The 14506-nt window shown below is 43.2% G+C and overlaps 1 protein-coding gene across 4 annotated transcripts in view; it reads left to right on the top strand.

Moving 5' to 3' along the window:
- Positions 1–14506, top strand: part of LOC144785622 (acyl-CoA dehydrogenase family member 11-like) — a 684407-nt gene that overhangs the window by 664211 nt on the left and 5690 nt on the right. For 3 of the 4 annotated variants that reach the window (XM_078664430.1, XM_078664431.1, XM_078664429.1), the window contains one exon: positions 4687–4822. In XM_078664430.1, the coding sequence (XP_078520556.1) occupies positions 4687–4822 (136 nt within the window). Of the gene's footprint in view, positions 1–4686; positions 4823–14506 lie in introns of those variants that run through there. The other variant, XR_013601998.1, reaches the window with a different exon arrangement.

The following is a 14506-nucleotide window of genomic DNA, read 5'->3' as shown; positions in this document are numbered from 1 at the left end:
TCGCAATCGCTATTCAAGAAAAGTCGCAATATGCGAAAACCCCAAAAATCGCTATTAGCGACGCGCAATTTAAGGAGAACCCAAACCAGGTGGTAACCATAAAGGAAAAAAAAAATATCTTCAACAAACTACCCACAGGTGCAGGCCTGACCAAACACACTTAAGGATACGCAGCTGGAGCATGAGGACTCTCACAATGCCAGGACTCTACATGGTGGTCAGGCGGCGAAGGCTTCAGCGAGCAGCACGGAACAAACGCAGGATACAGGAGCGAATATTTTGCCAGCGGATCACCCTACTGGGCCAAACTGCGGAGCAAATCTACTCCAAGTACCGCCTGAATGGGGCAATGATCACTAAGCTGATCCGGGACATAGACCCCCTGATGCAGCACCCAACAAGGAGTACCAATGCCGTGCCCACCCATGTACAGGTCTTGTGCAGCCTGCACCTCCTGGCTTCCGGAAGCTTCCAGGGGGTGGTTGCCGTTGCAGGGGGGATCTCCCAGAGCACCATGTCCCGCTGCCTAAGGAGTTTCCTGGAGGCAATGCTGACCCGGTTAAACCATTACATCACATTCCCAACCACCCAACAGGACTTGAATCAAACCAAGCTGGATTTCTACAACATTGCACAATTCCCCCATGTAATTGGATGCATAGACTGTACCCACATCCACATCTGCCCACCTGCACAAACAGAATACATGTACCGGAACCGCAAGTCCGACCACTCCCTGAATATCCGGATGGTGTGCAACGCTAAGACAATCATCACGGACATAGTGGCACAATACCCGGGGAGCACACATGACTCATTCATATTCCTGCACAGCGGCATGCACACACGACTGGCCAGGGCAGACTTTGGCGAAGGACACCTTCTAGGTAAGTACACATGCCACTAAATGGTACATTGTCACCATGTTGCTGCGCATAACAGGCACTCACCCTCTGCTCCTTTCATTCAGGTGACAGCGCCTACGGTCTCCGTGAGTACCTCCTCACCCCATACCTCAACCCTGCCACACCACAGCAACGGCGTTACAATGCTGCACACATCCGCACTAGAAATTGCATTGAGAGGACATTTGGCCTTTTGAAGAGCCGCTTCCGCATACTGCACAAGACTGGTGGGGCCCTCAAATACGAGCCTGAGGTCTGCTGCCGCATCGTGGCCGTGTGTGCAATACTCCACAACATTGCGACCAAGCGCAGGATACCTGTAGAGATATCTGGCAGTGAGTCGGAAGGGGACAACCGCCCACCTGCACATGCACGTCATGCACGCGGGGAAAATCCAGCTGAAGGACATAGACGCCGCAACCAAATCACAATTAACTGTTTCTAGTGCACCCACTCCCCTCACCCAACACTTCACTCATGCATGACAATTGAAATAATGACATGAGTCTGATGTACTGTTATTGAATAAATATTATATTTGTTTTCACAATAATATTGCATTATTTTCAAAAGATACATTTGAGGTGTATTGCGTCATACATCTCCTGATTTGTTAGAGGGCATGCTTTTCTCATCAGCATGATGAGCAAAAATGTCAATGTCGCCTCTCCACATCTTCCTCCGGATTTGCCCGTGATGCCGCAGTGGGCCTGCTGCTGCAGCGGGGAACTCTAACCGGTGGCAAAGACAGGCTGCTGTGGCTAGATGTTCCCTCACTAGCGTCATCCCATCACCATGGCCAGTTGCCTGCAGAGCCTGAACTGCAGTGGTTGCCTGCTCAAGTGCCCGTGCCACGTCCTGGCAGCATTGGACCATCTGGATTCGGGACAGCTGGGATGTTGCGTTGCCAAATATATAATTGGAGCGCGTGTACGCCGAGAGGCGTGTTAGGAGCTGGCGGTGCGGGCACCGGGTGAGGTCCCGCTGGGTCAGCAAGGCCTCAGTGTTTGCCTCCACTGCTGTGGTCATTCGCTCTATCCGGTCGGACAGCTGGCCAACATTCCTGGCTGTATTGTGCAGCTGCAGATGTATTGCTGCAAGGTGTCGTGCCTGTTGTTGGTGGACGCGCAGCATGCGGCGCTCTATTGAAAGACCCGGCACACGCACAGTCACCCCCTCCTGCTGGCGCGTGGTGTAGTTTGGCGCCGCTCCCTGACCTGTCCGCTGGACTGGGTGGGCACAGTAGGTGTGCGTTATGTTGGTGGCCTGGCGGCTGCTGGTGTTGCCGATGCCACTGGCATGGGTCTCACAGTTGGCGGTTGTGGTGCGCCTGTTGTCGCTGGCGTTGCAGGTGGTGGTAAGGCTGCTGGCGCTGGTGCTCGCCCTGATGGACCTGGTTGTGTGGATGGATGTGTGTCACCCTCAGAATCCTCATTATTCTCGTCAATTTGCAGCCCCTCACTGTCGCAGCTGGTATCTTCAGCGCCACCTGTGATGTAAAGTGGACGTTGATTATTAACATGTATCTTGCACATGGAAGGTTGCTACATGCATGCAGGCTAGCATTTCCTGACTTGCTGTTGGATTGACTCTATTAGGACATATCTGGCTGTATGGGGCTGAATGTAAATTGTGGTCAGACTACACGTCCCACAATGCAATAGGGATTTTCTGGTGTGCATTGGCTGCATGACTGGGGTTTCTAATGGGTAGCTCTAGGGTCATGGCCATTGTTAGGGGACAGGGTCGCAGTTGCATGGCACTTACCTTGGCTTTCTTGGGTGGGTCGCGAGGAGTCCAGCCGGGTTACCCCCACGCATGCCTCAGGTTGCAAGGTGTCCTCAACGAGGTCCTCCAATGGGGTGTTGGGAGGGACTGTTGGCTCTACCCCTCCTGTTGCAACACGCTCACCCAGCCTCTCGGCGATCCTCTGCTTGGCACGACCTCGGAGGTCGTATCACCTCTTCTTGAGATCGTCGATTGATCGCTGGGTGACTCCAACTGAATTGACTTTTGCGCGGATGCGCAACCAAATTCGCCGTTTGTCGGCCTCTGGCACCCTCCTGGAGTCCTTCCCGAACAGTCTGTCATGATCTCTACAGACTCCCTCAATCAGATGTTCAAGCTCCTGTTCGGAGAATTTAATTTTTCTCTTTCTCCCTGTGGAACTGGTCCCTGCTGCTTCCTGTGACATTGCTGCAGTGGGGTGTATCCTGATTCAAAGCTGGAGGTGGTTTAGAGTGGAGCTCTGGGCAGTGCTGCTTCCAAATCAGCCTCAGTATTCAGAATGAGGGAGGGAACTGCCTGCTTCCTGGTTGTGATGTCATCACTGTGCTCGAAATGCGACTTCCCATTTTTGCGATTTCGCTAATAGCGAGATCGCAATTTCAACACCGAAATTGTCCGATTTAGCGATTATTCTGCGATTTAGGGAAAATCGCAATCGGCTTTTGCGGCCGAATGCGAATCGCTATTTTTTTTCGCAGAATTTCATGAATCCCATTATGCGAATTCTAAATTGCGATTCGGTATTTCTCGCAATTTAGAATTTGCAGAAAATAGGTTTCATGAATCTGGGGGTATATTATTGAAAGCGATAACAAAAACAAAGTTTCTTAACAGCGAGTTTACTTACCTAAGAAACGATTATAGCCGTAGTGTTGTAATGCCAAAGCATTTTAAGGCACAATATTGCAAGTCAGTATATCTACTATGAAACCGGTCATCTCTTCGTATCTAGCGTCTCATCTGCAGTTTGCTATTTCATTCTTTACACTTAGCCCACCTAAAATGGTGGTTATGCTGTGCTAGTGGCTGAGGTTTCAACCAACTTTAACAATCCGTGCTGCTGAGTCTGTACTGCACCAGACCATCTGCTTGTCTTGCCACACTCCCACATGTGACTGATTTTTTTCTCCATTAGTCCTGCTTTATTGGGAGATCTCTGCGGTCCCCACCCCACTGTCATCCTTCTCACTTTAGCATTTATGCTTAGATATTGCGACCATTAAACATTTTGTCTTTTTATTATTATGATGTAGATACTTTGCCCACCAATATATAATAATAATAATAATAATAATAATTATAGCAGAATTTATAGGAGCGTAAAGAGCTACCTCAAGCAGAGGTGTCCCGGCGCTGAGAAAGAAACCTGGGTGCGACCGCTAGACTGGCAGGTGTGGTCCCGAATTAAGGTTCCAGACTAAAAAGCCACGTCTTCAGGGCTTTCCTAAAGACGGGCTCCGATTTGTTCTGCCGCAGAAAGTTAACCTGAAATATATTGTCTGAATGCTCTCTTGGCAGAATAAGAATATTCTGGATAATGAGCAATATTGTTATTTTACTATACTAGTAGGTTGGCTGTCTTGATTGTCCGTATTTTCTATATTGCTTACACTTTATCTAGGTACTCCTTTTAAATGCATTGAAATTGAACACCCTCAAACTTGTCCATTCAATTACAATGCATGTGTTCTGCTTTCCTATACTTTTAGGTACTCTTTAGATACGCGTTTCTGTTGTGTCACTACTGAGAGCAAATGAACATACCTTCCTGTCTTTACTCCTCACTAATGGTACAGCACCACTAATGCCCTAGAATTTCTTTAGGAGTGCTTGACTACCAGGTTTCCGAAAAAGCTAATTATTTTGGATAAATTCACAACTGGCAAATGTAGAATTCCCTATAAATAACCAGGCACTCACCTTTTAAACTATTGATGTGATTAATCTTATTTGGATTTATTTTCTTCACTAAGTGGAATATTTACTGTTATAGAACCATCACTGTCACAAAAGCAGAAGCTGGTGCACCTGATGCAACAGATGAATTGTTTCTGAAAAGTAAGAAAGGGGACAAGATTCTGCATCAGGTGAAGGAATTTATGAAGCAATACGTGTACCCAAGTGAACAGGTAACAACTCCGTGGATTTGTGGTGCAATGAGACCTGCGATGACATAGTACTGATGTTTGTGATTGCAAAAGCAGTATAAACCTATAGATGACATCAAGGTATCTGCACACATTGCCTGATTTCTTACTTATAATCACCAGGATTCAAAACTTCAAGTTTTTCTTCTCACAGTACTCAACCAGTATATAGGCAAATGTGTTGTCTCTTCAGAAAACGTATTTTCCCCTAGGAAATCCTACATTTAGTTGTATGTTTGGCTACAAACAGCACTAGATGTTTTTAGATATATACAAGTTACAGAGAGAGAGAGGGGGGGGGGGTAAAAGGTCACCCTCCCCTTTAGCCACGGGTTGTTGTAAATGTTACTGACATGTTGACCAGCCCACAGCCATCAGTCATTGTTTGACTGGAACTGTTATATGCATGTGCACCACCATACACCCATTTAATTGGTGCAAGGGTCATATTGTAGTGTGTTTATCTAGGAACCTGAATCGATATTTCTATTTTGTGCCCTTGTCCGGTTATAAATCAATATTATCCATACAACGGCATAAAAACCCTATTCATAATTCAGTCGTAGCACATGCTGTCACATTTAGCAAGCCTACTCCTCCAGCCCCCTAGAAAGCACACCGAGTTCTCTAAACAAACCAAGCCTTCAGCAACCTGGGAAATCCCCATTGCCTTTGTTTTGATTTCATCCGAGAACTCCTGTAAAGCACTGTAAGAACGACCAGTTCTTAGTGACATCTTTATTGACGTCTTATGTCCAGCCTTACGTCAAACCCGGCACCTTTCAGGTATAAATATACCAACGCTGCCTTAAGCAAACACACGGTGGTGATTCTGGAGCAGCTATCTACTTGCCCGAGAGCCCAGCTGATGCGAGAGCCCACGGATGCTGCCCCTCCCTTTTGACGCGCTGAGAAAGACGCTGTCTTTTCTCCTGCCGAGAAAATCCAGCTCCGGCGTTTCCAGCCTACCCTTGCGGGTGACTGGGATATCGAGTCCTGAGAGAGAGATACCAGACCTCCTGCCTTCTTACCCAGGTACTGAGCTGACTAAACCCTTACAGAGAATTCTTGAGTCAGATTCTTGGCAAAACAAACTTAACTTAAACTGCTACTAAGTATTAGGCTTAGGTCAGGTACACCGGGGTAGACGTATTTAGAAGCACCAGTTGAGTACGATTAGTCAATGTATATATGTATGTATATATTTTATCTATTTTAAAGTATCATATGGCTAAGAAACCATATCAATGCTTTTACAGTATTATATTATAATCCTGCTTTTACTGTACGCACTTTACTTTACTATAAGTATTGCAATTGTAGCAATTCATTTCTCTTGCATGAGGAAGGAGACTGCTCAATAAATAATACCTTTTATTGAAAACGCCCGTCTCTCTTTTCTCTGCACTCTGGTGAAACTAAGTACGCACCTTTGACTGAGTGAAATAGCTGTCTTTTGTTTTCACACGACTCTAGAGATATACTCTTAATCAGGGAGAGCAAAGTTGTCATGTTTTATGGTTGTCAGAAACTAAATCCCTTCTTGTCTATCCAGGGAGGTTAAACTCCTCCTCGCTTATTCAAGAAAGTTTCTAGTGACCTCTGAGCTAGCTGGCAAAAACTTAAGTCTAATATAGTCAGTAGAGACCTAGTTAACCTCAGTCCTACGTCTACACTGCTGAATATATTATTCCAATGCGCAGAGCCTATTGGGACTATAGGAACTACACTACATGGCGCCCAACGTTTGGTAAGGCGATAAATCTAACGCAAGACGTTAGAGTAACTCAGTCGTGCTTTTTCACACAGACCCTTTCTCCCGTAAATACTCCAAAGACGTCTGGAGTGGGTCAAAGGTTAAAAATCTGCCGAAACGTAGTAGGAATAGATTTCTATGTATAGTTTTTGGTTTAGTCAACGTTGAAGGATACAGTGTTCCAAAATATTGTGCACCTAATCTTTGTTTCCTTGAAACTTGATCTGCAAACAAAAACCTTTCTGCCAGTAAAATGGGGGAAAGTGAAGAAGAAAGGGAGGCAGCTAGAATAGCAGCTCGACTCCTAGAGGATGACACAAGTCTCCTACAGAGTGACCCGGATGCAATACTCATTCCGGTCAACATAAGAAAAACTATAACTCTTAAACTTATAGAAAATGGACTGACATCGAGAGGTGGTACAGTCATATTCGTAATTGAGGCACATGAATATCGGCAGACAGAGGTATTCTATTCATGGATAAACTTTCCAGCAGCAAACGCTGTCACACACGAATTCCACTATTACAAAATAGAGGAACCTCCGGAAGAGTACACTCCTTTCGACGAGGTAGAAATCCCATTAAAATACCAAGAGCACCTGCTCTGGTTTAAAGGCGCCCTAAAACATAATAATCACATCACCAGGCTCGGTCCACTAGGTAGACCAGGAGCAACGTGGCCGGTTTTAGCCAGCTACACACCACATACAGACATCGAAAAAATGTCAATACCAGAACTTTTAGTCCCCCTAAAAGTACTAAATAAAATACATAGACAATTAGTCCAATATGTAATGCGGACTTCAACAGTCCAACCAGCTATTAACATTCCACAGCTGACCCCTCATCAGGGGAACACAAATAAAATCACACCACAGAACATACAGTCATGTCTAGGTAAAGTACCCATAAAACAGGAACAAATTCCATTCTGGTTAGCACAAAAAATCACTCAAATTGAGGCAGTATTTCCGGATACTACCCCTACGGAGAAACACAGAATTCTGACTATCTGTCTTCCAATGGGGATCGCACCACATATGGAGGACTGTGACACTTGGGGCACAGTCTTTGCTTCCATTTACACAAAAACACATGGTGTTCCGTCCATGGCGGTTATACCAGATGTGCTAAGACAGATTCAAAATGAATACGGTCCAGAACCTGCTTTAACTCTGGGTATGAAATTACTGAAAGACTTCAAGCAGGTCTCATCTTTATTATTATCCAACATAAAAGGAGAAGCAGCATCTGTGGCGATCCGCCAGATATTAAAAGAAACAGATATAGCAGAACAACCATTTGAACTTGCCAGAATCATAGAAAAATCCTATGAAGAACTAGGAAGAGATAGTTTGGGTGGGAAACCAGTAAAACCCCAACTAACTGAAAATCCTGAAAAGATATTTATTAAAAATAATCTAAATACTCTAAAAAAGAGCTGGGATGGAAATAAACAATCCACTCCCAAAGAAAAAAGATTCCAGTCCAGAGGAAGGTCTCCTCGGCGGAGAGAAAGATCTCCAGACCAAGGACGCAAGTCTCCCCAGAGGGAGCCCTCTGAGAAAAGATACAACCTAAGAAATAGGGATAATCTAAAAAAAACTGATAGATATCAAGATATTGATACACGTCCCTCTCGATCTTTTCAGACTTCCTCGCAGAAATCGGAAAGAAGAGGATGGTCAGAACAAAGGGAAGAGCACGTCAAGTCCAAAGACAAGGAACCTGCTCATCAAAGTAAAAAATTACAATTTCCCAAAAAGAAGGTAGCCAGTATTAAAGTAATCAAACATGCCGAGGATCCTGAGGACACAGCTGAAAAACGAAGAGTGGGCTCAGACAATGCTAGACAGCGCAGCAGAAGTGAGCATAGCTCGCAAGATCCTGATGAATCATCTGGAGACAGTGGACACGAAGGAATGCATTCAGGTGGAAACTGCAGATACCAGAGTTAGCAAACCTCATAAAATATACGAAATAACATTACGTATAGAGGGAGATAAGACTAGGAAAATAAGGGGTCTATTTTGGGATAACCTTTCCAAAGGCTATGACATCCTTTTAGCTGAAAAAGACTGGCCACCAGAGTTTGTCAGGGAGTGCCCTCATGGCGAAGAAATGATTATGCCTGCCTTCTCAAATCATATTCCAATTCATAAAAAATATACACTTGCAAGAAAGTGGGCAGTAGCCCAAGCTCCTGCATTATATAAAAACCATGTAGGATGGGATGAGGACTCTCCTCCTCACAAAATCCAGTTAAAATGTCAACCAACTGCACAGAGGAATGTACCCAATTAAGCAAGAAGCTAAAAAACAGGTCAGGGAGATCTTAGATCAACTTGAATACCAGGGGGTGATTGAAACATGCACCTCACAAATGAACAATCCTTTGTTTCCTGTCTCCAAACCAGACGATTCATATCGTCTAGTTTTGGACTACAGACACCTTAACTCATGTTGCAAGACATTTGCAGTACAAAACTCACACAGTGCAGCACTAATGAATAACATCGTGCGCAAAAAATACAAAACAACATTAGACATCTCTAATGGATTCTTTTGTCAAAACATTGCACCTGAAAGCAGGTATTTGACCGCTTTCTCAATAATGGGCTCGCAGTAAAATTTCTGTCGACTCCCACAGGGGTTCAAGAATAGCCCAGGATTATTCTCAGCAAGAGTAACAGAGTTACTACAAATATATGATGATGAGGCATTATCTTATGTCGATGACATCTATCTAACAGATGATGACTTGGATACTCACTTGAAAAGAGTGAACGCCATAATACTTGGGTTCGCAGCAGAGGGTTACAAATTCAACTTTAAAAAGTCACGAATTGCCCATCTAACTGTCCTGTTTTAAGGATATGAATTATCAAGTGAAGGCAAAAGCCTGGCAGACAATTTCTTAGAGGAATGCGCTGTAATCCAAGCACCGAAAACGCTGAAAAACTTACAATCAATTCTAGGTTTCCTGAATTTCGGAAGAACTTACATTCTAAATTATGCAGAGAGGGTTAAACCTCTCTACGAACTAATAAAACCAGATTTTAAACCAATCAATTGGACCCAAAAACACACCGAAATTTTGAGATCATTGCAAACAGACATGTTAACAAAAACAAAATTGCAAACACGCGATAACACACGCAACCTTGTAATCCGAGTCATCCCAGGAAGATGCGGATTCAAGTACCTAACCTCTAATGAGGGAGAAACGGTACCAATAGCATACAAATCACATTTGTACACAGAAGCTGAAAAAACATTCAGTATTGCGGAAAACATTGTACATGCGGTTCAAACAGCTGTAGCAAAAGAAAGAGCCCAAGCACAAGGCAGACGGATTACTGTTTTAACAGCAGAATCAGCCTTTGAGGCATTAACAAGCCCATGCAATTTAACTACCGTGGCATTAGATCCAAAATGGATACAATGGGAAAATTCTCTTGCTACAGACAAAGTGAAATACTATTTTGACCCGAACATGAAAACATTAAAAAATCTAGAATATGAAAAAGAATATCCTCTGCCAATCGACATTCTGCCCCTACAACTTTACGCCTGTGTAATATATACAGACGGATATGCACAACCCTCAGTTTGGGGAAAACAAGCCTATAACGCTACGTGCGAGGTTGTTAAATACCGGTGGCGCGGAGGTAAATTGAGACCTCTGGTAACAATGTCACAATCTGCAAAAGACAATTCAGGTCAACAAACTGAATTAATAGCTTTAAAAATGGCGCTCGACATTGCCGATCGCGAATTCCCGACACTAATAGTGTGCGATTCGCATTCCTGCGTCAAATCATACAATAATGACTTGCAGAAATGGGTTCAAAACGGTTACAAAGATGACACAGGTGCCACAATAAAGCAAAAATCGCTTTGGGAACAAGTAGTTCTTTTACAGAAAGAACTACAAAAGACTCACGTGATACATACACTGAGTCATCAGCGTGATGGCGTTCACGCTGCAGGGAATTCATTGGCTGAGACAGCCACAGCGGAAGCAACTAAACCGCCTTCCGTAGCCACAAAAAAGCGTGCAGAAAAATACATAGACGGGGAAACCATGCTGGCGGTAAAAACGTCATCACAAGGCGACTGTACAGCATTACCCGTGAACTATCCACTCAATTATACATACGTAATCGATGCAAACTCCGTTCCTTTTGCTCAAATCCCTGGAGTGGGGGATAGGGTTATTCCAAACACGAACAGGAGAGTCTTGTTAATAGCAGACGCACACATGGGTGAGGGTCTAAGACACCATAAGATTAAGGAATCTCTGAAAGAATTGCGATCGATATACTGGTGGCCGGGAATGAGCCTGCAACATCACAACTTTGTAATGAGCTGCCCAGATTGCAACAGAGATCGCAGTGGCGAACCAGCCACAGTAGTGCCGAGACCCCTGATAGAAAGCATAAGGCGATCTATACGCATGATCAAACAGGAAAAATGCGTCCCATTGTATATCATTTAAGACTAGATTCACTTAAAATGTAGACCCCAGCTCTCGGCTGACGCCAAAACTGTTATAAAAGATTTGCGAGTCTATATCGGCACATACGTAATTGGCATGCTACATTCTGACCAGGGTCCCGCTTTTAGCTCTCGAGCTTATAAAGAGGCCATGACTAGCATGGGCATTGCATTGCGGTATTCTTGTCCCTTCCATCCTAAGGGAAACGGGATTGTGGAAAGAAAAAACCGAGACATAAAGCAATCTATAACGGCAAAGGTATTAGGTTCGGGGGATGGGTGGGTCAAACATTTAACAAGTGTCCAACGTAGTCTTAACAATCTGCCAAGAAATTCTCTAAAAGGTTTCAGTCCGTACGAACTATTGTTCGGGACTAGAATGCATATCCAGGACCTTGATAGTCAGACTTCAGTGGTAGAAGGAAATTGCTTTGATATCAAAGATCGTTTGGCTATTTTACAGGACTTAAATGAAACAAGAAAAGACCTGAGCAACGTAAAGCTAAAACAACAGCCAACAGCCACTGAAGAAAAACCACCTGTCCCAGCAAGGCCTGTCTGGAATCCAAAGATTGGGGATCTGGTCAGAGAGAAGATCGCGGTGAAGAAGGAATTTGGGCCTTCTTACAGAAAAGCAGTACCTGTCTTAGCTGTCAACGGAACAAGATCAGTTGTACTACCGCCCCTTGCTGGTAAGAAGGAGAACCGAGTTGTATCCATCGACCTGGTAAAACCACAATCATGTGGCCAATAATAAGTAGTAGGCCCAGTGGACTCCCAAGAAGTAGCAGAACACCAAAGTTTGCTACAATACAAAAGGTTCAAACTGAGAGACTAATCACATTTGATAAACCTGCAGTGAATAAAAAAGGACTATGAATAATGCCATGGAACTTGTGCCTCTTGAAACCCAAATTGCAACAGTTCGTCAAGAAACACCTGTCTACAACGATGTAGCCTCAGACTATGCTAATGAAACAAAGAAAATTCCAAAAGCAAATGAAAATCCGGAAGCAATTCCAACAATTGACAGAACTGCATCAGGCTACTTCATCAATTTCGATGACTTTTCTGAGGATCCAAGCAAACCTGAAGAACAGCCAACAACAAAATCTTTTAAAGACAAAGTAACAGAACACTTTCATCAACTCAAAGAAACCTATCTGATTTCTCCATGGATTGAATTTTGGTTTGTACTAGGTGTACTTTTCCTCCTGCTTTGGCTCATCATGGTACTGTGCTTGGGACATTTCATTGAGGGAAAATATAGTACAATGGACACAGCAAGTCAGAACATCAACTTGGTCCTAAAGCCACACAAGTCATCTCACATTGAGAAAAGAGAACTATCATCCATGAATGTCAGAGCCAATCCAATACCCGGTGGGGTAGCTTGGGACAAAACAGATTACGAAATTTATGGCCCGGTCGAGCTCTTGAAGTATCCACATCAATTCAAGGTTTCATTAGGTGACTTTGTAAAATCGAGCACATTCTCTGATGATTGGGACTTTGAAAGTATTAATGATATGATGTCAGATTTGGTTATGTCCGCAAAATTTACAGAACATGATTATTTACAGGGTTCATCAAATTATGAACAGATGTACTGCTACAATCACTATGCTAACCATTATTTGCATAAATCTGCTCAACCTAGAAATGTTTTTAATTATAATCAATGGGAACATTGTGCAACTCCACCAAAAGGCAGTTCAAAAACATTTTATGATAAATTCCCATACTTCTCAGGGTTTAACACAAGTGATGCAGAAACATTTTATTTCAAACTGTTAAATAGGACAGGAATGAAAACCATGCTGACAAACACTAAATTAATCTATTCAGAAACATTTTTTGAAAAAATGAATACATTTGGTTTTGATTTTTGGAAAAATAACATTGAAACAAAAACCATCAGGGGTACCAGATATTGGCAGGTCCAAGGTATAGAATCATTATTTAGAGCCTGCATGATCCCAGAATAAATTATATTCTTGAATGACACAATTCAACAGACAACCTGTCTTGGCCTAGCCAAAATTAAAGACCTAAATAAACCGTCTATTCCAAAGCCAACATCTGACAGTAAAAGCACTACAGATGTTGAGATAGACGTATCCCATATTTTTAACCAAAACAGAACACATCCTGATTGGAAAAAATGGTTGATCTGGCCCACAGACACAAATAACTGTCGAGATAGATTCCTGAACAAAATACAGGGGTTCAAATTGACCAGCCCAGACCCTAGATACTCCCAGAGACAACATCCAGGGATAGTTACAACATACAGTGTAGGAAAACTCTGCCTCGAATGGCTACAGACATCCACACTGGCAGAAATTAAGCAACACTTGACTTTACTTAAAGAAGGTGCTGACTTGCGTGATTTCATAATGGGACCACGCAAACAGCGTCAAAAACGTTTCATAGCGGCCAGTATATATGCGGCATACAACGAAGCTTGGAAAGAAACACAAATTGAAACAGCAGAAAAAATACGAGAAATTGACCGTATTAATTTGGAAAAATCACTTTCTGTTGTGGACAATGGGTTAATGACTCTGTCTTCCAGAATATATTCACTGGACAGTATTGTATCATCTGCAATTGATATAATAGAACAGGACTTCCTAATGTTACAACATGGTCAGTCCCAATTACGTTCTATTGTACAGCTTGGCTGAACGTTACAAAATCTGCGTTCAGGCTACGTACCTTGGCGTTTAATCAACACAACGTCATTATTCTCTATCTTTAACCTTACTGATACACAAATCAGCTTGGCACAAAAAGGAGCGCAATATACAATTCTGAGCATTGAAAAACTTGAGAGATTACCATTGACAATGTCAGAACGACCTGTCATTGAATGGATAATAAACGGAATCATAACTATTCCAATAACAACTTTCCAATTTAAATATTGCCAAGAGTATATACGAGCAGGCCAGTATGAAAGGTTGGGTAAAGAATACATTAAGTCATCATGGAAATTACCTTACACACACACATGTTATAGTGAAAAAGGACAGAATGTATTTCTTAATGGTTATAATTGTAAAAGGTCACTAAGTGGTATACTTCTGTGTCAGGGTATAAACCTACATGGGGCCTGTGAGGGGACTTCAAATAACCTTTCATGCCACCAGCATGGCACACCTGCAAGTCGAATAGAGCCATTTTTTAGACGGCTTTCTAACGGGAGCTACATTCTAATAGTGGACCACAGATGTTGTGGCTTGGTGCCAGGAAAAGCTTATCTAGTAGGCGTTTCTTCCATGGTCACTTGTTGTATGCAAGTATTGTATCCGAACAACACTCCAGAGAGGGAGGGAAAAATTTGGCCCATTTTTAATATCTCTTCTATTCCAATTGATACTTTAAGCAGAATGAAGTCTGTTC

Source organism: Lissotriton helveticus, chromosome 10 (assembly GCF_964261635.1).
Source record: "Lissotriton helveticus chromosome 10, aLisHel1.1, whole genome shotgun sequence".
NCBI lineage: Eukaryota > Metazoa > Chordata > Amphibia > Caudata > Salamandridae > Lissotriton > Lissotriton helveticus.
Note: the sequence above shows the minus strand (reverse complement) of the source record. Positions and strands in the feature narration are given on the sequence as shown.